Source organism: Trichosurus vulpecula, chromosome 8 (genome assembly GCF_011100635.1).
Source record: "Trichosurus vulpecula isolate mTriVul1 chromosome 8, mTriVul1.pri, whole genome shotgun sequence".
NCBI lineage: Eukaryota > Metazoa > Chordata > Mammalia > Diprotodontia > Phalangeridae > Trichosurus > Trichosurus vulpecula.
The window spans coordinates 214,270,284-214,297,836 of NC_050580.1; the positions used below are offsets into that span (position 1 = coordinate 214,270,284).

At 38.1% G+C, this 27,553-nt stretch overlaps 1 protein-coding gene across 3 annotated transcripts in view; it reads left to right on the plus strand.

The window, feature by feature from the left end:
- DAAM1 (dishevelled associated activator of morphogenesis 1) overlaps window positions 1-27,553 on the plus strand; it is a 223,212-nt gene that overhangs the window by 110,846 nt on the left and 84,813 nt on the right. For all 3 annotated transcript variants that reach the window (XM_036734415.1, XM_036734418.1, XM_036734417.1), the window contains exon 3: window positions 4,667-4,756. In XM_036734415.1, coding sequence (XP_036590310.1) covers window positions 4,667-4,756 — 90 coding nt within the window. The remainder of the gene's footprint in view (window positions 1-4,666; window positions 4,757-27,553) is intronic.

A 27,553-nucleotide genomic window follows, 5' to 3' on the forward strand; every position in this document is an offset into this window, starting at 1 on the left:
TTGGTCTATGCCCAGTTTCTGCCCTACCATTTTCCAATTTTCCCAGCAGTTTTTGTGGAATAGTGAATTCTTAGCCCAGAAGCTGGATTCTTTGGGTTTGTCAAAGAGTAGATTGCTATAGTTGTTGACTTCTCCATCTTGTGTACCCATCTTATTCCACTGATCCACGACTCTGTTTCTTAGCCAGTACCAGGTAGTTTTGATGACTGATGCTTTGTAATACAGTTTAATATCTGATATGGCTAGGCCACCTTCCCTAGCATTTCTTTTCATTAATTCCCTAGATATTCTAGATCTCTTGTTCTTCCAGATGAGTTTTGTTATTATTTTATCCAGCTCCGTAAAATAATTTTTTGGTAGTTCGATTGGTATGGCACTGAATAGATAGATTAATTTAGGTAAAATTGTCATTTTTATTATATTAGATCGGTCTAACCATGAGCAACTGATATTTTTCCATTTATTTAGATCTGACTTTATTCACGTGAAAATTGTTTCATGATTATGTTCATATAGGCCCTGGCTTTGTCTTGGCACATAGACTCTCAAATATTTTATAGTGTCTACAGTAACATTGAATGGAATTTCTCTATCTCTTACTGTTGGGCTTTGTTAGTAATGTATAGGAATACCGAGGATTAACCTGGGGCAATTTATATTTTTGTAGATATTCATCCATATCCCTAAGGTTGTCAAATTTATGGGCATATACAGTTGGGCAAAATAATTCCTAATTATTATTTTAATTTCCTCTTCATTGGAAGACAATTCACCCTTTTCATCTTTTGATACTGTTAATTTGATTTTCTTCTTTTTTTTAATCAAATTGACCAAAGGTTTATCAATTTTATTGTTTTTTTCATAAGACCAAATTTTGGTTTTATTTATTAATTCAATAGTTTTCTTGATTTCAATTTCATTAATCTCTCCTTTGGTTTTCAGTATTTCTAATTTGGGGATTTTAAATTTGTTCTTTTTCTAGCTTTTTCAGTTGAATGCCCAATTAATTCATTGATCTCCTTTTTCTCTCTTTTATTTATGTAAGCATTTAGAGATATGAAACTTCCCCTAAGAACTGCTTTTGCTGCATCCCATAAATTTTGGTATGTTGTCTCATTATTGTCATTCTTTTGAATGAAGTTATTAATAGTTTCTGTGATTTGTTCTTTGGCCCACTCATTCTTTAGAATTAGATTATTTAGTTTCCAATTAATTTTTAGCTTATTCTTCCATGGTTCTTTATTACAAATAATTTTTTTGCATTGTGATCCGAAAAAGATGCTTTGACTACTTCTGCCTTTCTACACTGGATTGTGAGGTTTTTATGCCCTAGCACATGGTCAATTTTTAAGTATGTGCCATGTACCGCTGAGAAAAAAGTATATTCCTTTTTGTCCCCATTCAGTTTTCTCCAGAGGTCTATCATATCTGCCTTTTCTAAAATTCTGTTCACCTCCTTAAGTTCTTTCTTGTTTATTTTGAGGTTAGATTTATCAAGTTCAGAGAGGGGGAGGTCGAGGTCTCCTGTTATAGTTTTGCTGTCTATTTCTTCCTGCAACTCCCTTAACCTCTCCTCTAAGAATTTGCATGCCGTACCACTTGGTGCATATGTGTTAAACAATGATATTGCTTCATTGTTTATGGTGCCTTTTAGCAGGATATAGTTTCCTTCCTTATCTCTTTTAATAGATCTATCTTTGCTTTTGCTTTGTCTGAGATTAGGATTGCTACCCCTGCTTTTTTTTCTTTAGCTGAAGCACCCTGTATGTATCCCTCTGTTTCAAATGTGTTTCTTGTAAACAGCATATTGTAGGATTATGGTTTTTAATCCATTTTCCTATCTGCTTCCATTTTATGGGAGAGTTCATCCCATTCACAGTTATGATTACTGTCTGTGTCTTTTTTTCCATCCTATTTCCCCCCTGTTTGTGCTTTTATTTCTCCCTTTCCCCTTCCACTGAACAAAATTTTGCTTTTGATTGCCACCTTCCTCAGTTTACCCTCCCTCTTGATTCCCCTCCCTTATCTTACCATTTTCCACTTGCTACTTCTTCCCTCCCTTCTTACTACCCCATCCCTTTTTTTCCCTGCCTGTAGGACAAGTTAGATTTCTATACTTATCAGGGTATGTTATTCCCTTCTTGAACCAAATCCAATGAGAGTAAAGCTCAAATACTGCTCTTCTCCTTCCCTTCTTTCCCTCTACTACAGTATGTTTTTGTGCCTCTTCATGTGATGTAATTTACCTTTTTCTACTACCTCCTTATCTCCCAGAACCATCTCTTTATATCTTTTAATTATATTTTTAATCATTATATCATTTATTTTATACTGATATCCACAGTCTATGAATATCCCTTTCAGTTGTCATAATGAGTATACTATTTTCAAGATTGACATGTATATGTGTATATATATATATGTGTGTGTGTGTGTGTGTGTGTAACATATATAAAACAAAATAATCCTATATAGGGATGTAATTAATTAGCCTTATTGATTAACTAGTGGTTTTTCCCCCCATTTACCTTTTTACGTCTCTCTTGAGTTTTGTATTTGGAGATCAAATTTTCCATTGAGCTCTGGCCTTTTCATCAGGAAGGTCTGGAATTCCCTCATTTTCTCGAATGTCCATCTCCTTGCCTGGAAAATTATGCTCAATTTTGCCGGGTAATTGATCCTTGGTTGTAGTCCAAGCCCCTTTGCCTTTCAGAGTATTGTATTCCAATTTCTCCTGTCATTTAATGTAGAAGCTGAAAGATCCTGCTTGATCCTGACTGTAGATCCATGATATTTGAAATTGTTTCTTTCTAGCTGGTTGCAGGATTTTCTCCTTGACCCGGTAGTTCTGGAATTTGACTATAATATTTCTTGGGGTTTTCAATTTGGCATGTTTTTCAGGGGCATGATCGATGGATTCTTTCGATGACAATTTTACCCTCTGGTTCTAGGACCTCTGGGCAATTTTCCTTAAGGATTTCATGGAAGTTACTGTCCAGGCTCTTTTTTTCATCATAGCTTTCAGGTAGAACAATAATTCTTAGATTGTCTCTCCTGGATCTATTTTCCAGGTTGGTTGTTTTTCCAATCAGATATTTCACATTTTCTTCTATTTTTTCCTTTTTAAAAGATTTTGTTTGACCGATTCTTGATGTCTCATAGAGTCATTAGATTCTACTTGCCCAATTCTAATTTTTAATGTTTCGTTTTCTTCCTTTGTCTTCTCTATCTCCTTTTCCATTTGGTTAATTTTAATTTTCAGTGAGACATTTTCTCCAATTATATTCTGATTTTCCTTAAACCAATTCCCCAATTTTACCTTTTAAAGATTTGTTTTCCTCATTGAATTTTTTTTTCCATTTTTTTCTTTTACCTCCCTAATTTGGTTTTTAAAGTCCTCCTTGAGTTCTTCCAGGAATGCTTTCTGGGCTGGAGACCAGTTCACTTTCCCTTTTGAGGTTTCAGATGTGGGTGTAGCGTCCATGCTGTCCTCTTCCGAATTGGTATTTTGGTCTTCCCTGTGTCCGTAATATGAATCAATCATCTTTGAAGCCTTCTTGCTATTCTTTTTCATGGTGTTTTTTTTTTTCCTCCTGGTTTCTGAAGTGGATCTCTGCTCCTGGGGCTCAGGGAGCTCTGTCCCAAGTTTCTTGTGATGGGATGTAGCTTTTTGTGCTATGGCCTCTGGTTTTGTGAGGTGTTGGGGGAGGGGTGGTCTGGCTGCTGGGAGCCTCTTCTTCCCCAGGACTGTTCTACAGCATGGGTGGTCTCAGCTCGTGTCTGTGTTGGTGTCTGCCACTTCCCCTGGCTGTGATAAGCCAAGTCTGGGGTCCTGGCATTGACATTAGTTAGTTCCACCCCCGGGACTCAGTTACTCTTGTTGTTCTGCTGAGGTGAGGGCTGCTGGGACACCTCTCTTCCTGCACTAGTCTCCATCCGCCACCACAGGAAGGGCCCTCTCCCCCACTTCTCTCGCTACTGAAGCCCCCCTTCTGGCTCCTGTGTAACAAATACGTGCCTACTGTGTGCCAGGCACTGGACATACAATGACAACAAAACAGTCCCTACCCTCAAGGAGCTTATATTCTGTGGGAATCTAGTCTGTAAATCAAATGCCCTATTCTACTGGAGGCCTTTCCAGTTCCATTCTCCCCGATCCCTCCAATTGTTAGCTGTAGTTGCTACTGATTTTTTGGTCTGTATATGTTTTAATTTGTGTTGCATTTCCTGAGTAGAACAGTAGACCCATGAGGGCAGTGACTGTTTCATTTTTGTCTTTGTATCCCTGGTGCCTCGTATATAATATGAACTTAATAAAAGTTTTATGAATGGAAATGAATTAAATGTGCTTGATAAGTTCTTTTTTCTTAGGAAGTATTCTAAAAAGGACACTTGATTCTTGTACTTGGTAGAGAGCTGGGTTCAAAACCTACCTCTGACACTCATTGTTTACTTTGGATAAGCCACTTAACTTCTGAGTCTCAGTTCCTTAACAGTAATGATGAATAGTACCTACATTACCTCGAGTGATATAATGTACCTAAAGCTCTTTTCAAGATTTAAATTACTGTATTAATGTCTTCTTTCATGGCAAATTATTGATTTTGGCTTAAATTTTTTTGGCTTGGAATTTAGTATTTTGACCATTTAACATCTCTCTTTTTAGGATGAACTTGACCTCACAGACAAACACAGAGAAGCCATGTTTGCACTTCCAGCAGAGAAGAAATGGCAAATATATTGCAGCAAGAAAAAGGTCAGAGATGGACATGTTTCTTTTTGAAATATGACTTATCTAATATGGAAATATGTTTTGCATGATTGCACATGTATAAGCTGTATCAAATTGCTTACCACCTCAAGAAGGGGTTGGGACAGGAGAGGAGGAAAAGAATTTGGAACTAAAAATATTTTTAAGAAGTTAAAAATTTTTTACATGTAATTGGGAAAAATAACATATTCAAAAAACTAAAATATGAGTTAGAACTCTTAAATCTCTCTCATTAAACACTTTCCCAGGAGGCAGTTCTTCATATTAAAAGTCTGATGGGCATATCTGACACACTACCTATTTATATTTTAGTTATGTGAATATACCATTGTAACAGTGTTCTTCCTTCTTTTCACTTACCTTTTAATGATCTCAGGCTTATGGCAGAACTTTCTCCATAACATGAAGTATGAGGTTGGGGAAAATAATTTCACTACCCTGGACCTCATTTTCCTAATCTATAAAAGAAATGGGTTGAAGTAAAATAGGAATTTCAAATTTTTTGAGTTTTAAATTTTTTGTGTAGTGGTCCCTCCCCATTGCCTATTTGGTGAAGCCTATGGACTGCTTCTTAAAATACTGTTATTTTAAATTCATAATTGAAGGAAGTGATAACATTCAATTAGAAGTTAATGAAAATGAAGGTGTAAAAAATTTTCCCCATCTGATATTCATTGATCCCCTGAAATCTATGCATGGAGACCCCAGGTCAAGAAACCCTGAATTAGATGATCTCTATGGTCCTTTCCAACTTTTACCTTCCTATTAAAAGAAAAAAATCTATCCAACACCATGGATTTGCCTACCTTTTGCAAATGTACACACTGCTATTTTTTAGAATCTCTCTCTTCACCTTCTCTGTCCCTCCTTCTCTCTCCCTCCTTCCTAGCCTATGTTTTTTCCCAAGCCCTACCCACCATTTCCCTATTCCTGGTATTAATCCTATTCTTGGCTGCCACTCCCACCTCCTACTTTATCAAAGACCTGATGTAGGAGAATGAGCCTGCAAAAAACCAAACCAGGAAAACTGTGACAAAAAATTAGCAAGTCAGAGCATTAGAAACCCTGCTGGTATGTCACATCACCAGCTGTAGGATTTTCACTATATAAAATGAAGCCATTATCTTCTACATGGTGATATGGCCTTATACCTTTGCAGAGTATTTTAATAAAAGATACTTTTAGTATAAAAATAAAAAATAATGATATAAAAAACTAAAGCACAAATTTTTAATTGAATGGAAATAATTTATTAAAAAGCTATGTATTTGAGGATTTTGGCAATAGTAAATGGAACTAAAAGTGTATTGCTCACTCCTTCTGTCTCTCAGTCTACTCCTTGATATTGTCAGACTGAGTTGGAATCTTTAAATTGACCAACCAATTTATGATCAATAAAATTTTGGTCTGGTCATTTCCTTCCTCTATATTGATTAACTGTGTGGCAGTCCTCCTCCTTACCCATGCATGTCTAACTACTCAGCAAGTCTATTGCAACAAGCTGGTTGCTTTAAGTGATGAATTTTATGTTCTTTCAGTATTATAAAAAATAAATTTCAAGAATGAAAGGGAGGTACATGATATTTTTTGACAAATATTCCGTGATGATTGTCAAAGAAATCAGGTTGTGTTGACTTCGGAAGCTATGTAGCTTGTCATAATGCTATTCTTTAAAAATATAGCAACTATATTTGAACAGAGCCTCATTATTAAAATCTTGTGCCTTACAGGTTTAATAATGCTTGTTGAATTATATTGTATGCAGAAGATATTATCTCCTTCACTGTGCTATGGATTTTTGTTTTGCTTACACTTAAGGCAATATAGAATGAATTTTGAGGTCAAGAATTGGCAAGGGAATAGGAAAGGGCAGAAAATGGGAGAAGGTTACTGAGAGAGGGGAAAGTTTTCTTCTTCCTTCAGGTTTTTTGTTTTTTTATTACACCCGTGACAATAATTGAAAGTTAATCATGGAAACTACTGACCTTCACATGAGGAAAAAAGCAGCCTCTGGAGGGTAATGACCTCAGACCAACAGCTGCTGCCCATTTTTCAACTTGCCAGTTTACAGTTTCCCATTGTAGTATTCCATTTCACGTGCTGGTTGATGGGAGATGCTTTTTAGAAAAAAGAATGGATATGGACACTAGCTACCAAGTTCCATCTCCTGATAAATGAGTCAGTCTTACTGGTAAGAGGCCAATTTTCGCTAGATATCTTGGAATGCAGAGACTCCTACTATCCAATGACTCCTTATTCCATCAGCTTGGGTTTGATATGCGACTTAGAAGACAAAAAGGAGGTCACTTAATTCCTCTGGGGAGTCACATGGGCTTATGGATCTGCCTCACTTATAAATGGATGATAGCTGACTGACTAAAAGGATATTTATGGTTAAAAGCAGTCAGATTAATACAATTAAAATATGCCATATTTAAGTAGGAAATTTGGATGGGTTTGAAGCAAACCAGGATGGATAGAGAATGTTTGATTAGAGCTCCCTGTCGAGCTTGTGATATTTGTTTGCCCAATGTGCTTCCATGTTCGAAGGTCAGGAAGTTACAAGTCTTGTAGTATTCATAGATTAAAAAGAGAACCTCTTAGTTGGAAAATAATGAATTTAGAGACCCTTCAAACCAAGCTTATCACAAGCAAGTTTAATTAGGTAAATTTTTCATTTTGTGGGGAAACTTATGAAATCACAGATTTCTCAATCTTTTAAGATTAAGAACTGGAAAATTATGGAAATTCTCACACATACTGAACATGTGATGTAATTTCCTAGCTAAAGCCAAGAAAACACACAATATGTGTTGGTGATAGGCAAAAATTCTAAGGAAAAAAATATGAACAGAAATTACATGGGTAAGTAAAGCTGAGAACACTAGACTGGCCAGTTTTTTTTTCAACCAAGTGTTTCTCCCCCTTTTCTAACAATAACTTATGATCTGATCTGTGACTATTTCCCTAGAAAACCATGTTGTGTTCATATCTCATCTTATACAGGAAGCTTATCCCAATTCCTCTTAATTCTAGTGCCTTTCCTCTTTTAATAATTGCATATTTTTCCTGTATATAGCTTGGTACATATTTGGTTGCTTGTTGTCTCCCCCACTGCATTGTAAACAGAGACTATCTTTTCCCTTTTTTTATGTCCCCAGTGCTTAGTACAGTGCTTGGCACAGAGTAGGTACTTAATAAATGTTTATCAACCAATTGTCTGATAACATAATTCTTTCTCTAAGACTTAGCTGACTAGGTCTCCTTCATTAAGTGTCAAAATGAAGGCAGAGAGAACCATTTCTTTTTTTTTTATTTTATATTAATTTTTTTTTGAGATCCAGATTTTCTCCCCTCCCTCCCCCCTCCCTCCCCAAGACGGCATGGAATCTCATATAACTACCATGTATAACTTCGCATTGAATTAATTTATACACTAGTCAAGTTGTGGAAAAGAATTATGACCAATGGGATGAATCATGAGAAAGAAGAGACAGAACCAAAAAAAAAAAAAAAAGAAAAAAAAACCCAAAAACAAAAACAAAAGAGAAGAAAAAAGGCGAGCATGAAGTGTGCCTCAATCTGCATTCAAACTTCACAGTTCTTTCTCTGGATGAAGATAGCATTCTCCATCGTGAGTCCCCTGGAGTTGTCCTTGCACCTTACGTTGCTGAGAAGAGTGAAGTATGTCTGGGTTGGTCCTCACAGAATCCATATATCTGTGGTTGTGTACAATGTTCTCCTGGCTCTGCTCCGCTCACTCAGCATTATATCGTGTAGGTTTTTCCAGATTGTTACGAAGTCCGTATCATCCCCATTTCTTATGGCACAATAGTATTCCATTACTTTCATATACCACAGCTTGTTCAGCCATTCCCCAATTGATGAGCATCCCTTTGATTTCCATTTCTTGGCTATCACAAAAAGAGCTGCTATAAATATCCTTGTACATATGGGTCCTTTTCCCGCTTGTGTGATTTCTTTGGGATACAACCCTAGAAGTGGTATTGCTGGGTCAAAGGGTATGAACATATCTACAGCCCTTTGGGCATAGTTCCAAATTGCTCTCCAAAATGGCTGGATCAGCTCACAACTCCACCAGCAATGTAGCAATGTTCCAATTTTCCCACCTCCTCTCCAGCATTTGTTATCCTCTTGTTTTGTTATTTTAGCCAATCTGACAGGAGAGATGTGGTATCTAAGAGTTGTTTTGATTTGCATTTCTCTAATCCGTAGTGATCCAGAGCATTTTTTTCATATGCCTATAGATAGCTTTAATTTCTTCCTCTGAAAACTGCCTGTTCATATCCTTTGACCATTTCTCAATTGGGGAATGGCTTGTATTCCTATATATTTGGCTCAGTTCCCTGTATATTTTAGAAATGAGGCCTTTATCAGAGAAACTAGTTGCAAAGATTTTCTCCCAATTTTCTGCTTCCCTCCTAATTTTTGTTGCATTGGCTTTTTTTGTACAAAAACCTTTCAATTTAACATAATAAAAATTATCCATTTTGCATTTTATAATGCTCTCTATCTCTTGTTGGGTCACGAATTCTTTACTTTTCCATAAATCTGATAAGTAAACTATTCCTTGCTTTCCCAAATTACTTATAGTATCAGATTTTACTCCTAGATCATGAACCCATTTTGACTTTATTTTGGTGTATGGTGTGAGATATTGGTCTATGCCCAGTTTCTGCCCTACCATTTTCCCAACAGTTTTTGTGAAATAGTGAATTATTAGCCCAGAAGCTGGCCTCTTTAGGTTTATCAAAGAGTAGATTGCTAAACTTGTTGATTTCTCCTACCTGTGTACCTATCCTATTCCACTGATCCACACCCCTGTTTCTTAACCAGTACCAGGCAGTTTTGATGACTGCTGCTCCGTAGTACAGTTTAATATCTGGTGTGGCTAAGCCACCTTCTCTAGCATGTCTTTTCATTAATACCCTAGATACTCTAGACCTCTTGTTTTTCCAAATGAATTTTGTTATTATTTTGTCCAGCTCAGTAAAATAATTTTTTGGTAGTTCGATTGGTATGGCACTGAATAGATAGATTAATTTAGGTAAAATTGTCATTTTTATTATATTAGCTCGGCCTAACCATGAGCAACTGATATTTTTCCATTTATTTAGATCTGATTTTACTCGCGTGAAAAGTGTGTCATAGTTATGTTCATATAGGCCCTGGGTTTGTCTTGGCAAATAGACTCCCAAATATTTTATAGTGTCTATAGTAACATTGAATGGAATTTCTCTTTCTATCTCTTGCTGTTGGGATTTGTCAGTAATGTATAGGAATGCTGAGGATTTATGTGGGTTTATTTTATATCCTGCAACTTTGCTAAAGTTGTTTATTATTTCAAGTAGTTTTTTACGAGAGAACCATTTCTAAGATTAAAATGATATGAAAGAATTACTTGGAAGGTGGAGCCAACATGGCTGAGCAAAGCTAGAAAGTTGCCTGAGCTCTCCCCAGTGCCCCTCAGAAACAACATTAAATCAAATCTCTAAAAATATTCTGGAATGACAGAACCTACAAAAATACAGCGTGAAACAATTTTCCAGCTTAAGATAACTTAGAAGGACTTCAGGAAATGCCTGTTTCACTGAGGTGAAAGGGGAGTACAGCCCAGGACAGACTATGTGGGGGCAAGGCAATGGGAGGCTCTCAGTCACAGCACAGATCAGCAACTGAGGCCCCTTGATCTTGGCCCAGCAGGCCAGTTGTGAGGACTCCAGCCCAAATGAAGAAGGCAAACTGCCAGCCCCAGAACCCCAAGTCCAACAGGTGAAACTAGCCTGGGCCACCCCAGTACAGTGGGCAAGCTGCCACCACTTGCTGCAGAAAGCCAGTGACCTGGATCCAGGCCTGCCCAGCACAAGAAGCTGCTTGGGACAGTTCCCCCGGTGCCTGAGGAGCAAAGCTCAACCTTAAAAATCACTGTTTTTTTTTTTGTTTTGTTTTGTTTTTTTGGTTCTGTTTCTTCTTTCTCATGATTCATTCCATTGGTCAAAATTCTTCTCCACGACTTGACTAGAGCATAAATTAATTCAATGCGAAGTTATACATGACAGTTATATGAGACTTCATGCCGTCTTGGGGAGGGAGGGGGGAGGGAGGGGAGAAAAACTGGAACTCAAAACTATGTAGAACCGTGTGTGGTAAACTAAAAATAAATAAAGGGAAAAAAAATCACTAAATAGACTTAAAAATGAGCAAAAAGCAGAAAAGAGCCCTCTCTAGCCATAGAAAACCTTCAATGGTGACAGGGAAAGTCAAAACACAAACTGTGAAGAGGACAATAATGTGAAAATGCCTGCGTGTGAAGCCTCAAAGGGGAGTATGAATTGGTCTCAAACCCAAAAAGCCTTCTTGGAAGAACTCAAAAAGGGTTTTAAAAATAAATAAGAGAGGTAGAAGAAAAATTGGGAAAAGAAATGAGAGTTATGCAAGAGAGAGTGAACAGCTTGGAAAAGGAAGGGAAAAAATTGACTGAAGAAAACAATTCCTTAAAAAGTAGAATTGGCCAAATGGAAAAGGAAGTACAAAAGCTAGCTGAAGTAAATAATTCCTTAAAAATTAGAATTGTGCAAGTGGAAGCAAATGACTGTACACAACATCTCAAGAATCAGTCAAACAAAATTTAAGAAAATGTAAAATACCTCATTGGAAAAAAAAAAACTGACCTGGAAAATAAATCCAGGAGAGATAATTTACGAATTATTGGAGTACCTGAAAGCCATGATCAAAAAAAAAAAAGTCTCAACAGCATCTTTCAAAAAATTTTCAAGAAAAACTGCCCTGGTATCCTAGAACCAGAGGGTAAAATATTCATTGAAGGAATTTACCAATCACCTCCTTAAAGAGATCCCAAAATGAAAACTCCAAAGAATATTTTTTGCCCAATTCCAGAATTATCAGGTCAAGGAGAAAATATTGCAAGCAGCCAGAAAGAATTACTGGAACTTTTTCCTTATTGAATAATAGAGACTGGAAAAGAAACACAGAGCCATAGAGAGAGACACACATAGATAAAGTTTTGTGACTTTGAAGGCCAAACAAATCTGTAAATGTTAATGGTATAGGTAACTGGTGTTTGTCATAGGGAGTTCCACAGACAATATTATAACTTTTAACACTGTACCTTGCCCCTAATGTAGTGATGTCATTTTGGTCCTCTTTGACAACAGGACAGCAACCATTATAACTTTCTTTAAAGGTCCAGGAAATATTCTGTCTTATATGACTGTGGTTGTTTCCAAAACGGAAATATTTGTGGTTCTTATCTTTAAAGGTAATTTACTTTTAAAAAATTTCCAATCACAACATATTCTGTTGTTCAAGGGAGCTTTTTCCCAGCCTGAAGCCAGAAACTGCATCTGTTAACAATCTTTTGGATTTTAAACCAAAGTTTTATGAACAATGAAGTGCCTAACAATGTAAGGTATCTTGAGTTCTATTTACTTATTATCAATGTAGTTCTTAGTTAAGATTATAATGTAAAAGGTCATAGAGAAACTGTCACATATAAAGCCCAGCCAATATCTCAAATTGACCCTAGAAAGACCGATGATACAGAAAATCCAAAAGAACAGAAATAAACTTCTGTCCAGTTTGGTTCTGCACAAAAAGAAATCGGAAACTAGCAGAGATGGGCAGAAGAGTCAAGCCAGCATAAAGTCAAGTAAACTGGGCAGAAGGGGAAAGCGGAGCCACCAGGGAAGCCAGTATGAGTCTATAGGTAAATGGGTTGGCCAAGACAGGAGTAAGAAATCTGGATGAACTCCTACAAATAGACCTGAAACTAATTAGGCAATGCTTTGAGCAGAGAGTTGCAAGCCATCATGAGCTCCAGTAATGGGGGACCTGAAGCTAGATCCTGACTTTGACCTGTTGAAACAGAAGCAGGGATAGAACCAGCCCCCTGCACAGGGAAAGGGGGCACAACTGTATGCTGCTTAAGTAGCACTGGAATTCATAGGAGGAGGTAGGGCAGAGTCATCACCTGGCAGCCAGTTCTGGGGATGGGTAGGTGGGGTCCTAGAAGAATGTTGGAAGAGGCTTTAGGCTGGCATCACAACAGGGCTCTGTAAAGGCCTCAGCAGGGAACGGAATCAACTATAGATTGGGGATCATGGAAAGAGATGACAATGGAATCCCATTGAGGACAGAGATCTGCAATATGCCACCCGAACAGTATAACAGGAACCAAGCATTGAAGGGGACAGGGTGGGACCTTGCATCTCATCTGATTTGGCAGTGGCAGAAACATCCATACTCCAGAAGTGGTAGAACCAAACTATCCCATGCAAGGGTGTTAAGGAGACTGACCCAGTACGATATCATAAACCTAGAACTGAAGCTGAAAATAGGAGTATACGGAAGAAAAAACCCACAAGGCATGATGACAAAGTACTATGGATTAAGAGAAAACCTAAGAGGCAAACTCAGAGAAAGAGTGTAACTGCCCAACAACTGTGAGCAGATCCTCAGAGGGAAAAGGAGCTTTGCCAAAAGGACTAAAATAGTAGAAGAAATGAAGCAAGAGATAATAAAATCAAATTAGAAACAAAATGATTTTGGAAAGAAAAACAATGAAAGGAGAACAAATAGCTTAGAAATAGAAGGTGGAAAACCTTACCCAGGAGTGGATTCCTTCAAAATCCAGAGTAGAGAAAATAGAACTCAGATCCACAAATTAGCACAAAGTCTAAAGATTTAAAAAAATATACAAAAAAGTAACCAACCTGGGGGCAGCTATGTAGTACAGTGAATAGATTACTGACCCTGGAGTCAGAAGGACCTGAGTTCATCTGGCCTCAGACACTTACTAGTTATATGACCCTGGGCAAGTCACTTAACCCTGATTGCTCAAAAAAAAAGTAATCAACCTAGAAAAAAGGTCAAGAGATACTTTAAGATTATAAAATTCCCTGAAAACCATGATCAAATTAAAAATCTGGATGTCATTTTCCAAGAAAGCATAAAGGACAGCTGAGTGGCACAGTGAATAGAGTGCCAGGCCTAAAAGACTCATCTTTATTAGTTCAAATCTTGCCTCAGATACCAGCTGTGTGACCTTAGCAAGTCACTTAACCCTGTTTGCCTCAGTTTCCTCATCTGTAAAATGAGCTGGAAAAATAAATGGCAAACCCCTCCAGTATCTTTGCCAAGGAAACCCTAAAGGGATTCATGGAGAGTTGGACATTACTAAAAAATGATGAAACAACAATAAAGGAAAACTAACTGGATGTATTGGAACCATAGGGCAAAGTGAAAATAGAAAGAATTGACCAGTAACCTCTTGAAAGCCCCGAACTGAAAACACGCAGGAATGTCCAACGCAAGGACACTCACAGGACTTGTTCATTTCTTCTAGATGTACTTGGATTCCAAGAAGTTGCTTGCCTCTCTCTTCAAGTCATTTTCATTTGAGCAACTGTTGAGGCACTTAGGTGGTATAGGGGACAGACCATTGGACTTGGAGTCAGAAAGACCTGAGTTCAAATTTGGCATTAGACACTTATTAGTTGGGTTTGTAGCAGCTCGACAGAGCCAGTAGATAGTAAAAGAATGAAGATAAAGGAGAAGAGGGATGGGGATGAAAGGGTTCGCCTAGAGGGGTTGCCTTGGCACAATGCCAAGGGCAACCTCTTCCTCAAAGACTATAGGAAAGATTGAGAAAGTGGTAGATCCTGTCAAAGTTTTGGTTAGAGAAGACAAGAGAGGTCAGGAGCCAGTGGCCTGGATTAGAAGAGGTTTTCTGCTGAGAAGGAAAGACTTGAAATAGCTACTGCTGGAAATGCTACTGAGCAGGGATTCTTTTTTTTTTTTTTTTTTTTTTTGGTTCTCAATTTTATTTTATTTTTTTTTAATTTATTTAACATATTTAGTTTTCAGCCTTAATATAGGTACTGACTTACTTGACAATTTCCTCATATCTCTTCTGGCTGTAGGAGGGGTCGGTGGAATCCATTTTGTTTACACCAACAATCAGTTGTTTTACACCTAGTGTGTAGGCCAGAAGGGCATGCTCACGGGTCTGCCCATTCTTTGAGATACCAGCTTCAAATTCACCAACACCAGCAGCAACAGTCAGGACCGCACAGTCAGCCTGAGATGTGCCTGTAATCATGTTCTTGATAAAGTCTCTGTGTCCAGGAGCGTCAGTAATGGTCACGTAGTACTTGCTGGTCTCAAATTTCCACAGGGAGATATCAATAGTGATACCATGCTCACATTCAGCCTTCAGTTTATCCAAGACCCAGGCATATTTGAAGGAGCCTTTTCCCATCTCAGCAGCCTCCTTCTCGAACTTCTCAATGGTTCTCTTGTCAATTCCACCACATTTGTAGATGAGGTGGCCAGTAGGGGTGGACTTGCCAGAGTCTACGTGTCCAATGATGACAATGTTAATGTGAGTCTTTTCCTTGCCCATTTTTTTGGAAGTTTAGCGATGGTTTTCACAACACCTGTGTTCTGGCGGCAAACCCGCTGCGAAAAAGCTGAGCAGGGATTCTTAATGGTGGTGTTTGTTTTTTCCTTCCTGTCCCTTTGGTAGGCTGGTGAAACCTACGGACCCTTTCTCAGAATGGTTCTTTAAATCCATAGGATTACACACACATGTTTATTAGAGCAATATATGGAGGACAATTTATATACACACAGACACACACCTTCTCTCCCTCCCTCCTTCCTTCTTTCCTTCTCTCCCTGCCCCCCTCCCCACCCAGGTTCCCAGACCCTAAGTTTAGAACCTGTGCTATAGAGAGTAAACTAGGGATAACTAGAAGGATTGTCTTTATGGCAACAAGGACCCATTTGATATGAGGTAACAAAAACTTGGTCATAAACCTAGTCAGTGATGTGACTGTGTGACTTCCAGCACAGGTGAGCAATATGTAGGAACAGAGGAAGTAGATGGCAGGGGTAATTTAAGGTTGCGGTTTGGCAAAAAGGCATGAACTGAGATAATGTAAAGGGGGAAAGGATTTCAGAATAGTAGACAATGTAAAGTTGAATGGGTTAATTATGGGAGCGGAAGGGAACAAATATTTATTAAGCACTTACTATGTGTCAGGTACCATATGAAATTAAATATATCAAATATATAAATTAATTATATTACACATAATATATATTATACACATATAAACTAAATATATCATATATAATTAAATATCTTACTGTCTTATTTGCACCTCACAACATCCCTGCGAGGGAGGTGTTATTATCACCCCCATTTTGCGGTGGAGGAAGCTGAAGCAGACGGGTTATATGATTTTCCCAGGGTCACTAGCTAGTAAGTGTCTGAGGTCAAATTTGAACTTAAGTCTTCCTGGCTCCAGGCCCAGCCAGCACTCTATCCACTGGCGTACCCACCTACCTGTGTAACTGTTAAGTGACTCTTCATGTTATACTTGAATTTGTTTGAGATTGTTTTCAAAAACTGAATTTTTTTTTTCCCTCTCTGCTGCCAGGTTCATGTTTGGTCTCAGCTAAATTAAACCATTTTCAAGAATCCTTTACAGCCATTTCCACAGATGAGCATTAGCCGTCCTAATTGTCGTGAAGTGCTTGCAGCTTGAGGGCATTTTTATTTGCAGGGCCTCTGCATTGGGCACCAAAGCCAGCAGTGATAATGGGAGATAGTCAGGGAGACTATCAGGAAGGGTCATCTAGTTTTCATTTTGCTGCCTCCTCTTTTGTTGGGTTTTTAAAACCCCTCCATCAGATTCCTTTCTAAAGAGGAAGCCTCTTTGTCACTTTGGGACAGAGATTAAGATTGTGTCCCAAACAGACGTTAGAATGTTGTTCTTTCAGCTGCTGGAGTCAAGAGGTGCTCCTATGTGAGAAGGGGCAGGAGGAGCCAGTTTTGTCAGAACCAAGATTTGAAGGAATACGCGTGAAAGCTTTTGAATTAAAAACAAAAGAGCCAATTCTCTTTTCCATACCTTTGCCAAATGGACCAGCTGGATGGTGGAAATGGAAGAGAGATATAAATCCTCTGATACAGTTATTTCCAATATCCAAATAAGTGACTACCAGCAGGTATACTATGGGAGGGGATTGATGGCTGGCTCAGTGTAAGAACTGAATTTTATCTTTGAGAGAGAAAATTTAGCAACTACTAAGTACTTGGACCAGACTAGTTCTATTGCTGAGGTTTTATAAACCTATTCAACGAAGCTTAAATTGGATTTGTGAGCAGCATTACAATAAGGAAATGAATTGGTATTAGCAGCAATCTTGCTGAGCAGTAAGATTTTTCACTTCTCTTTCAGTTGTTTTTCAGTCATAGTTGACTCTTTGTGACCCCTTTTGGGGATTTCTTGGCAAAGATACTGGAGTGGTTTGCCATTTTCTTCTCCAATTTATTTTACAGATGAGAACTGAGGCAAATAGGGTTAAGTGACTTGCCCAGGGTCACCCAGCTAATAAGTGCTTGAGGCTAGATTTGAACTTGGGAAGATGAATCTTCCTGACTTCAGGCTCAGCACCTAGCTACACCTTTCCAAGGATGTCTAAAATTGTCTAAATTAGAATCAAAGAATCTTAGAGCTGGAACAACCCTGAAGAAGCCACCTCTCATTTTATAGATGAGAAAATGAAGGCCCAGAGATATAAAATGACTTGCCCAAGGTTACATAGGGGTAGACACAGGCATAGAATCCTTCAAGTTTCCTGCCTCCCGGGACCAAGTAGTATAAGAGGGAGTAGCAGACTCCTTCAGTTTCTATAGTCTCTCGATTCCTTCCTGTCCATTTCTTACTTGCCTTGAAGGCCAGATGTTGGTCTCCAAACCCAGAGAAGGAAAAGGTAAGAGGAGACAATCCTTAGGCACTGTGGTATGTCTCTGGGCCTCAGTTTCCTCTTCTGTAAATGAAGAGGTTGGACTGGGTGACTCCTGAGGTGCCTCTGTGCTCCGAAAGAACAATTCCATGTTCAGTCTCTGTGCCTGCTCTCCTCTACAATTCTCACATATAACGTGTAGAGGCTTTGCTGGGCGAGTTGTAAATAGGATTCATGGCATTTGAAAGATGAAAACTATAAGGAAAGGCCAGCTGAGTGGGAACTGTTGCTCTTTGGGGAAAGTAGGTTAAGAGGTCATTGACTTAATAAGTTTTCAAGTATATAAGCAGGTATTGATTGATAATAGTAACCAACTGTTCTCCAACTTAAAGAATAAGAGAAGTCAGTCTTAACTCACAGAACAAGAGTTTTTTTTTAAGTTATTCCTGAACTTTAATTATTTGCAGTGTGTAGCCAGGAGAGAATGAGTTGATGAATTACAGGATGCTTAAAATTGACATCAAATTGTGAGCAATATGCAAGTTAAAAAACAAACCATAAAGCAGCTCCTTAAAATAGCTTTAAAATATGTATATATTATATATACTAGATATGATGCCAGTGTTATTGTTAATAATAGCCCACATTTTCCTATGGTTTTACAATTCACAAATCACTTTGTTTAAAAAAAAAACCTGGGAAATAGGACAATGGTTGTTGTTCCATTTTTACAGATTAAGAAACTGAGGCTCAGTGAGATTTAGTGATTTATTCACTATTGCAATTTTGTGGCCAAGGTGGGATTTAAACTCAAGTCTTCTGAATTCAGTTCCAACATTCTTTCAATCCTGCCACTCTACCTCTTTAGAACCTCTAGAACAAGGATTTTTAAGAATTCCTAGCCCTTGAGTATAGAAATAGGTTACCAAGGGAAGTAGTAGCATCTCCTCTATGCTGTGTCTTATTCCCATCTTCACACCCCTACCCCTACCTCCAAGTAAAACCATGTTTTTGTCAATAGAAAGTCTTTCTAGCTTTTGTTGTATTCATGAATTCATTATATATTTATTAAGGGCGATAAGCCCTGGGGGAGGTAGATAAATGAATTATGTCCCTGTTCTCAGAGAATTAAAGAGCTTATAAAGTAAGAGAGGATGATAGGATGCATAGAAATAAAAATACACATTACATATACAAATGATTTATTTTTATCTGTGTGTCAGAGAATATGGATGTCTACAGACCAACATAGGTGGATTTACCTATCATACCAATGACAAGTTTTTGGAGTAGTTCTAACTTTTTAAGTAGAAGAAAAGTCTTTCCCTAACTGGGTGGGGGGAAGGGGGGGAGGGGGCGGAGAGGAGATGGGATGGAGAACAACAAGGAAATTAAAAGAACATTTTCAGATCAGGTTTTTTTTTTAATTATCATTAAACTTTGGTGCAAAAGAGCTAATGGGTAGTAGGTAGTACTTTCAAATTCAGCTAGTGATTGTATTAAGAGGTTAAATATATTTTTTTTCATTTTAATCAGCACCCAATCTCTACCCCTTCCAAGTGAGCAAAAATACCTCATTTCCTGCTTTGTTTAAGTTCATGATAAAGAAGACTGGTTTGTGAAGCTATGTGATACCATTTATCATCTGTTTTGGCAGTAACTGTGTGATTGTTCTGATCTCAGACCTGATGAATGTTCCAGTATAGCCTGCAGACTTTCTACAAAAGCATATTAAAACCTTATTCCAGCTTTCAGTTCATTTCTTTCTCTCCTTTTCATGAGTAGAAGGAACTCAATTTGGTGACTCATAATTCTCTAACTTTATTTCAAAGGCTAGTGCTATAAAAATAAGTACCCAGTGTTTGCAGAGAACATGCCCATCACTTGGTCCTGGTGTATTAAGCATTTTCTCTCTTCTCTGATTGCTGTGTGTACTAAGTCCTAGGCATTAGAGCTGGATAATTTCTATGATTCTTTGTCTTCAAATCCCTTATCTTAAAGATACTGAAGCTGAGGACCAATGAAATTACTTTCCCAAGTAACAGAGCCAAGATTAAACCTTAAACTTCAAATCTAGCCCTCTTCTATAGCTGTTTTGTGTTTTTGACTTGTGTCTCTCCTAGTGAAACTTAAGTTCCTAAGCTGCCTGAGGGCTATACTTTGGTCTCTTCCATAGTAATAGTCATGTAAGAAGATTTGGACATAGTTAAGTGTTTGTCTACTGGACTATCAGGCACGCATCTTAATTCTGAAAGAATGATAGACTAATGGATCCTTTAGACTTGCCTACAGATTTGCTATTATTATTGCTGTTATTAACGATAATAGCTAAGAGCATGTGTAAGTACTGTAAAGTTTTCAAAGCACTTTATAAATATTCTCTCATTTGATCCTTACAATAACCCTCAGGAGCAGGTGCTAAGTACTATCCTCGTTTTATAGATGAGGAAGCTAAGACAGATTTTGTCACGTAGCTAGTAAGTGTCTGAGGCCAAATTTGAAATCAGGTCTTCCTGACTCTAGGACCAGTTCCCTATCCACTAGGCCACCCAGCTGTCTTTCACTGGTTAATTGGTAATGATGGAGGTATTGTTTCTTCTATATACTTGGTGGCAGAAGGAAGAAACTAATAAGAAACTAGACAGCCTGGAAAAAATTCTGGCACTTTCCTTTTGTCTTAGGTGCTATGATTTTACCATCCTCCCTGTCTCTGAAGCATATCCTACATCCTTCCTGACAGTGCACAACAGAGAGACTCATCTCCAGAAATCTCAGTTTAGAAGAGATCCTACAAGAGGTTCCCGTATTTCACCCTTTCCTCCAGCTCTTCCTAACTGCAGCAATATGCTATATTTTCCTTAAGTAAATTTGGTTCAGGTAACAGTGTGGGAGGAAGTACTGAGGGACACTGGTATTTTCCAGTGATGACAAATGCCAGCCAAGACACTGGACGTTATGGGAAAGCCTGTGAAGAAGACACAAGGCTTTGTTTCAGGGTGGTGGAACCTGTTGGGATCCTATTTTTAGGTATTATTCACTCAACATATTGCCATTACTTAAGCAATATCCAGTTTCCCTAAATCATTAGTGATAGCTTCAATACTTGGAATACCAGTAAACTCAATGGGAAAAATCTGAGTCTGAAAGGAAGCTTTAACTCTTAGCAGCACATACCAAAAACCTACTGAAGAATGCCGCCTCTAATTAATTTGGCAACATCATACACATCTGAAAATAGCATTTAACTCTATCAACTTTAAACATTACAAGTTTAAAGTGCTATGTGATTTAGTTTATCTATAAAGAAAGAATGATGCCAGATACTCAGGGGCTAGATGAAGATGTGAAGGAAGCATTAATGATTGTAGTTCTTAGGAAGCCCAATATCACATAAATAATATTGACAAAAACGCGGCAGCTTGGTGGCACTGTGGATAGAGCTCTGGATGTGAAGTCAGGAAGGTCTGAGTTTGAACGTTTCCCCAGAAATTTAGTAGCTGTGTGATCCTGGGCAAGTCATTTCAATTCTTTCTGCCTTAGTTGGTTGTTGTAGACATCAAAAGAGTAGACATATGTAAAGCACTTGCAAACCTCAAAGTCCTGTGTAAATGCTAAATATCACATCTTAGTCTAATAGGATCTAAATTATCTCCTGGAGTTTCCTCTAACCACTTAAATGATATCCTCATATCCTAAGACTCTTATGTCTTCTACAGTGGGGAATTATGTTGGTCTAAACACTGTTGTGAATTTCTAACAGGTCAAAAATCAAAGAAAAAAATAGTATTATCTCAATTAGCAACACTTGCTGCATCTGTCTTAGACAGAAAACCCAGTCCTAAATTCCAGAACAATCCATAGACTTGCTCTAAATCTTGAAACTTGACATTTTTTACATGTACATCTCTCCCATAAAATGGTTTTGTTTTTGTTTTTTAAAAGGAAAGGCTTAGAACTTCTGATCCTTTTCCTTCAAAGGCTTTGGAGTAATTATTGTTTTCTGATCACTCATGAATCACTGTTTCTAATGCCCAAAGTGCATGGGATATAATAATTGTAGCTGGTATTTATATAGCACTTTAAGGTTTGCAAAATTATTTGCAAATATTATCTCATTTTATGCTTAGAGTATGCCTGGTTAGGTAGAAGCCATATTATCTGCATTTTACAGATGAGGAAACTAAGACAGACAAAGCCTAAGTAATTTGCGAATGGTCACACAGGTAGGAAGTATCTAAGACTGGATTAGAACTCAGAAATTCTTGGGGGGCAGAGCCAAGATGGCGGCTGAAAAGCAGGGACTAATGTGAGCTCCCTGCCAAGTCTCTCCAAAAAACCTATTAAAAAATGGCTCTGAACCAATTCTAGAACTGCAGAACCCACAAAATAGCAGAGGGAAGCAGGGCTCCAGCCCAGGACAGCCTGGATGGTCTCTGAGTGAGGTCTATCCTGCATGGAGCTGGGAGCGGGGTGGTGCAGACCAACCAGACCAGGAGCAGGGTGGAGTGTGCCCTAGCACCCTGAATCAGTGAGTTGCAGCAGTTACCAGACTTTTCAACCCACAAACACCAAAGGCAACAGAGAAGGTTAGTGGGAAAAGATGCGGGAGTGAAAGGAGTTCTCATTTGGGCTAGTGCCCCGGGGGCGGTGGAGGTGGGGCAGCTACAGAACTACAGCTGTAGTTGCTTCCGGCCCCAGGCCCACCTGGTGGGAGGAATTAAGTTGCGGATCAGAGCAGGGGTGCAGAGCCTGCTGAAGATCTAAGCCCAGTCCGGGTTGGGGGTTCTTGGGGAAGGAGGAGTGCTGATGTGGCAGAGCTGGTGCATCCCCCCAAGCTTGGAACATAGTTCTCTTAACTCTACAAGCAGTCATACCCCACTGAAAAACTCAAGGGTCAAGTTAGTTGGTTGGGAATATGGCCAGGCAGCGAAAACGCACCCAGATTCAGTCTCAGACTTTGGAATCCTACTTTGGTGACAAAGAAGACCAAAACATACAGCCAAAAGAAGTCAACAAAGTCAAAGAGCCTACAAGAAACACCTCCAAGAAAAACATGAACTGGTCTTAGGCCATGGAAGAGCTCAAAAAGCAGTTGGAAAAGCAGGTTAGAGAAGTAGAGGAAAAATTGGGAAGAGAAATGAGAAGGATGCAAGAAAACCATGAAAAACAAGTCAATGACTTGCTAAAGGAGACCCAAAAAATGCTGAAAAATACACTGAAGAAAACAACACCTTAAAAAATAGACTAACTCAAATAGCAAAAGAGCTCCAAAAAGCCAATGAGGAGAAGAATGCCTTGAAAGGCAGAATTAGCCAAATGGAAAAGGAGGTCCAAAAGACCACTGAAGAAAATACTACCTTAAAAATTAGATTGGAGCAAGTGGAAGCTAGTGACTTGATGAGAAATCAAGATAGTATAAAACAGAACCAAAGAAATGAAAAAATGGAAGACAATGTAAAATATCTCCTTGGAAAAACCACTGACCTGGAAAATAGATCCAGGAGAGATAATTTAAAAATTATTGGACTACCTGAAAGCTATGATCAAAAAAAGAGCCTAGATATCATCTTTCGAGAAATCATCAAGGAGAACTGCCCTGATATTCTAGAGCCACAGGGCAAAATAGAAATTGAAAGAATTCACAGATCGCCTCCTCAAATAGATCCCAAAAAGAAATCTCCTAGGAATATTGTTGCCAAATTCCAGAGCTCCCAGATCAAGGAGAAAATACTGCAAGCAGCCAGAAAGAAACAATTTGAGTATTGTGGAAACACAATCAGAATAACTCAAGATCTAGCAGCTTCTACATTAAGAGATCGAAGGGCTTGGAATATGATATTCCGGAGGTCAATGGAGCTAGGATTAAAACCAAGAATCACCTACCCTGCAAAACTGAGTATCATGCTCCAAGGCAAAATATGAACTTTCAGTAAAATAGAGGACTTTCAAGCTTTCTCAGTGAAAAGACCAGAACTGAATAGAAAATTTGACTTTCAAACACAGGAATCAAGAGAAGCATGAAAAGGTAATCAAGAAAAAGAAGTTGCAAGGGACTTACTAAAGTTGAACTGTTTTGTTTACATTCCTACATGGAAAGATGATGTGTATGATTCATGAGACCTCAGTATTAAGGTAGCCGAAGGGCTACCTTATTGCCTTATTGAGGGTCATTTGAAGAGCTTCATGGAAGAAAGATATTGTACTAAGGGTTTTAGGGCACCATAGATGGATTTTGGAAAATGAAAAATAATGCACTTATGTAGCCATAAGGAGGAGAAAAAAACTCACATTACTGAGTATAAGAACATGGATGTAATGATAAGTTCACTTATCACTTATTCTGTGGCTCAGTCTGTAACACCTTTTATCTCCTCTTGGAACCTCATTGCCCTGTAGCTTCCATGCCGACTCAAGCAAATTATGTTTCCATCTTTAGCAGACCCTTGACTGATGAATACATGAATATCCTGCCATCACCAAAACACAGGAAACTCCTCTGGATCATTCATCATTTCCCATATGTGACTAAATTGCAGGTGTAAAGTACAAAATGTTGCATCTGCACAAATAAGCCATGTTTGTGGCACTAATAATTTTAGGTTGATCAGTTCCTCTTTATTTAACTGGCATTTATCTTTCCCTCTTTTTTTCTGATCCAGTATCTCCTTAGGAAATTGTGAAATTCTTTCTCCTTCAGGTTTTGCGCAGATAGTAATCATTGACATTTAAGGTTTGAAAAGTAATTTACATATATTCTCATTTGAGCCTTGCAACAACCCTGTGGGGTAGGCACTGAGGGTATTATTATTCCCATTTTACAGGTGAGAAAATGAAAAATTAAATGACTTCACAGAGGTAGTAGGTGTCAGATTGAAATCCACATTGTCCTGCTACCATGTCCATGGCTCTCTCCTCTCTCTGTCCCCCACTACTTAACACAAATACAGATCAAGAAGTTCTAGCAGCCCTATGGTCCTGCATTAATTCACTGTCATCTTAGCGATGAAGATACTTAAAGCCTGACACTGTTTTTGTGCGTGTTGTCCTGTAGTTTTCTGGTAATCAGTCAGTCAGTAAACATTTATTTAATGCCTACTTTTTGCCAGAAACATAGCACTGAGTACACAAAAAAAAAAAATTGACTCACTCCAAAGATATAATCCCTCCAGAAACTTTTATTTCATGAAGCAGATTATAGTAGAAAGTATGCTGAAGGATCTCATACTAATTTGGCAGTCTTAGATATTCTTGCAAGTCTTTCAACTCAATACTGTGCAGTAGTCAACTTCTTCAACCTATGATTTTGATGTAATTTTGAGATCACATATGGCTATTCTTTCTGTGAGTAAGGAAAAACAGAATAACTTTCTTCTAGAAGATAATGTATACTATTCTCATTAGTGTATTTCCTACTTAAGAATATTTTTCTGACTGAAATCCCAGAATCTGCCTATCACTTGCTTCCCGTGATTCTCTCTACATTGTAAATACTGATTTCTAGCAGAGGTCTCCTTTGTAGTCTCACACTAAGCATTATATTGCAAATCATAAACACACTTTGATTGTTTTCCCAAGAGCAGGTTATATTAAAACCTGCTCTTTAGCATTCTGACAAACTGGTCTGGTAGCAGCAAATCTGGGAGCAAGATGTGAGGCAGCAAAGGTCATTGACGCCCTTGATTGGATTTCCACATGGTGTTAAGAGTTTATAGATATATTAAAATGTGTTAATTTACTAACCAGCTAGGCTAAAAATTGCAAACATGCCAAACATGTCAAAGATTTGACAAAACATGGTGAGGTATGATGAAGTAATTTCTTTTATATTGTTGCATACTTCTGTGCCTTATAAAGTGTTTGCTGGGTATGTGGTTATGCTTGTTTGAGCCAGCGAAGTGCTAACACTCTGTAAGTTGTCAGTCCAGTAGGACTTTTCCTGAAACCCCAACCCCACCTCAACCCCACTCCAGATCCTTCCTTGCATATAGCAAAGAAAAAAGTAAAATCAAATCAATATGGGTCATATCTGACAACATGTGCAATATTCAGCATTTATTACCACCACTACTTCCCCCACCACCACCACATGCACCTAGTTTTTGAAAAGATTTGTGTTTCATCATCCTTTTTGGGGGAACAAATTGCCTTCATTGCCTTTCATCTGAGTTCAGCTGCATCTTGTTTTCGTTTACAGAAATATGGCCATTATAAAAGTCTTAAAACTGCCCTTTTGGTGTGTCCAGTGTAGATTTTACTTTTTCTTTTTTTCTTCATTCCAGGTCAGTTGATACAAGTAAGGTTAGTAGAATTCTTAACAGTGTGTAAGAAGAGCCCTAGAAAGAATTTGGTTTAAAAGTTTGTTCGTTGGATCACATGATAGAAAAGGGGTATTGTTTTGATATTTCTAAGGTAAATCATATATGGAATTCTATTTACATAATATATAAATACTAGGGAGAATATGACATAGTGGATAGAAAGCCAGCCACGGAGCCAGGAAGACCTGGATTCAAGTTTTCCTTGCACTTATTGGCTCTGTGTAAGGTATTTTGTTTTGTATTTTTGTATATTCTGTCATATAAGAAGCTTTTTAGGGACATGATTATGCCAGTTTGAGCAACTATAATGCTAAATACATCAGCCATATCAGTCCAGTGTGACTTTCTGTGATATCTCTGTCCTCCCCACAACTACTAAACCCTTTTCCTGTAGCAAGGAAAAATAGGCAAAATCAGCCTATGCTGGTTGACTTTGGGCAAGTCACTTAAACTGTCAGTGCCACAGGGGTACTCTTTTAAGACTGCAAGAACAGTCACGTAGCTGCATTGATAAAGAGTGTTTCCTCACTATTTGTTCCTTGTACTAATGAAAACACAAGTATGGTCTCTCCAAAAATACTATTAAAATATTATTTTTAAAAATATTTAAATTGCTTCAGTAGCATTCACTGAATGTTAGTATTTTCACTTATTTCATGTATTTCATCAACATGAATTTTAATGGCTGATCATTACTGCCATTTTGCTTATTTATTTGTTAAATTCTTATGACTCTTTCTTGTAGTAGCCCTAGGTCCTTGCATATCTGTCTTTTCTCAAGAGAATTGGCTGTATCAGCCATGTGATAGAGAACAAAAGGCTTAATGTGTAGATGTGAATACCACTCAAAGTATGCTAGTACTGCTGTATTGCCACCAACTTTATATTTCTATGTAGAATCATGCAACTTGTACATTGGCTAAAAGAGACACATCATAGTGATCAAAGGATATGAGCAAGTAGTTTTGAAGAGAATTGCAAAATATTTACCATATCCAAAATTATCCCAAATTATTAATGATAGATTAATGCAAATTAAAACACCTTTGAAGGTTCACCTAGCATCCAGCAAATTGGCAAAGAGATCGATATAGTCAGTAGTAGAGGGGCCATGGAAAGATAGGCATTCCCTTGGAGGAGTTGTGCATTGGTCTAAACATTCTGAAAACCATTTTGGAATTAGACAACACCTATGTCCATATACATATTCATATACTTACATCAATTCCCATAACTTTGGACCCAAAGATCACGTTGCTAAGCATATGCCTCTGGGAGGTCAAGGACAGAAAGAAAAGTCTCATCTGTTTCCCAAAATCTTCATAATGGTACTTTCCATGGTAAAGAGAACTCAGAAACGAGGGGGAAGGAAATAAGCATTTATATAATGCCTACTATGTACCAGCCATTGTGCTAAGCATTTTCCAAATACTCATTTGATTTGATCCTCACTACAACTCTAATAAATGGAAAAAATTCTCATATCTTAGTATTCTCTCTCTTCTTTTTTTAAGAGTTTGGTTTTAGCACCTGCCAATGAGGTAGGTGCCACTCACATTTTACAGTAGAAGAAACTGAGGCAAATAGAGGTTAAGTGCCTTGCCAAGGGTCACAAAGCTAGCAAGTGACTAAGGACAAATTTGAGCTCAGGTCTTCCTGATTAAAG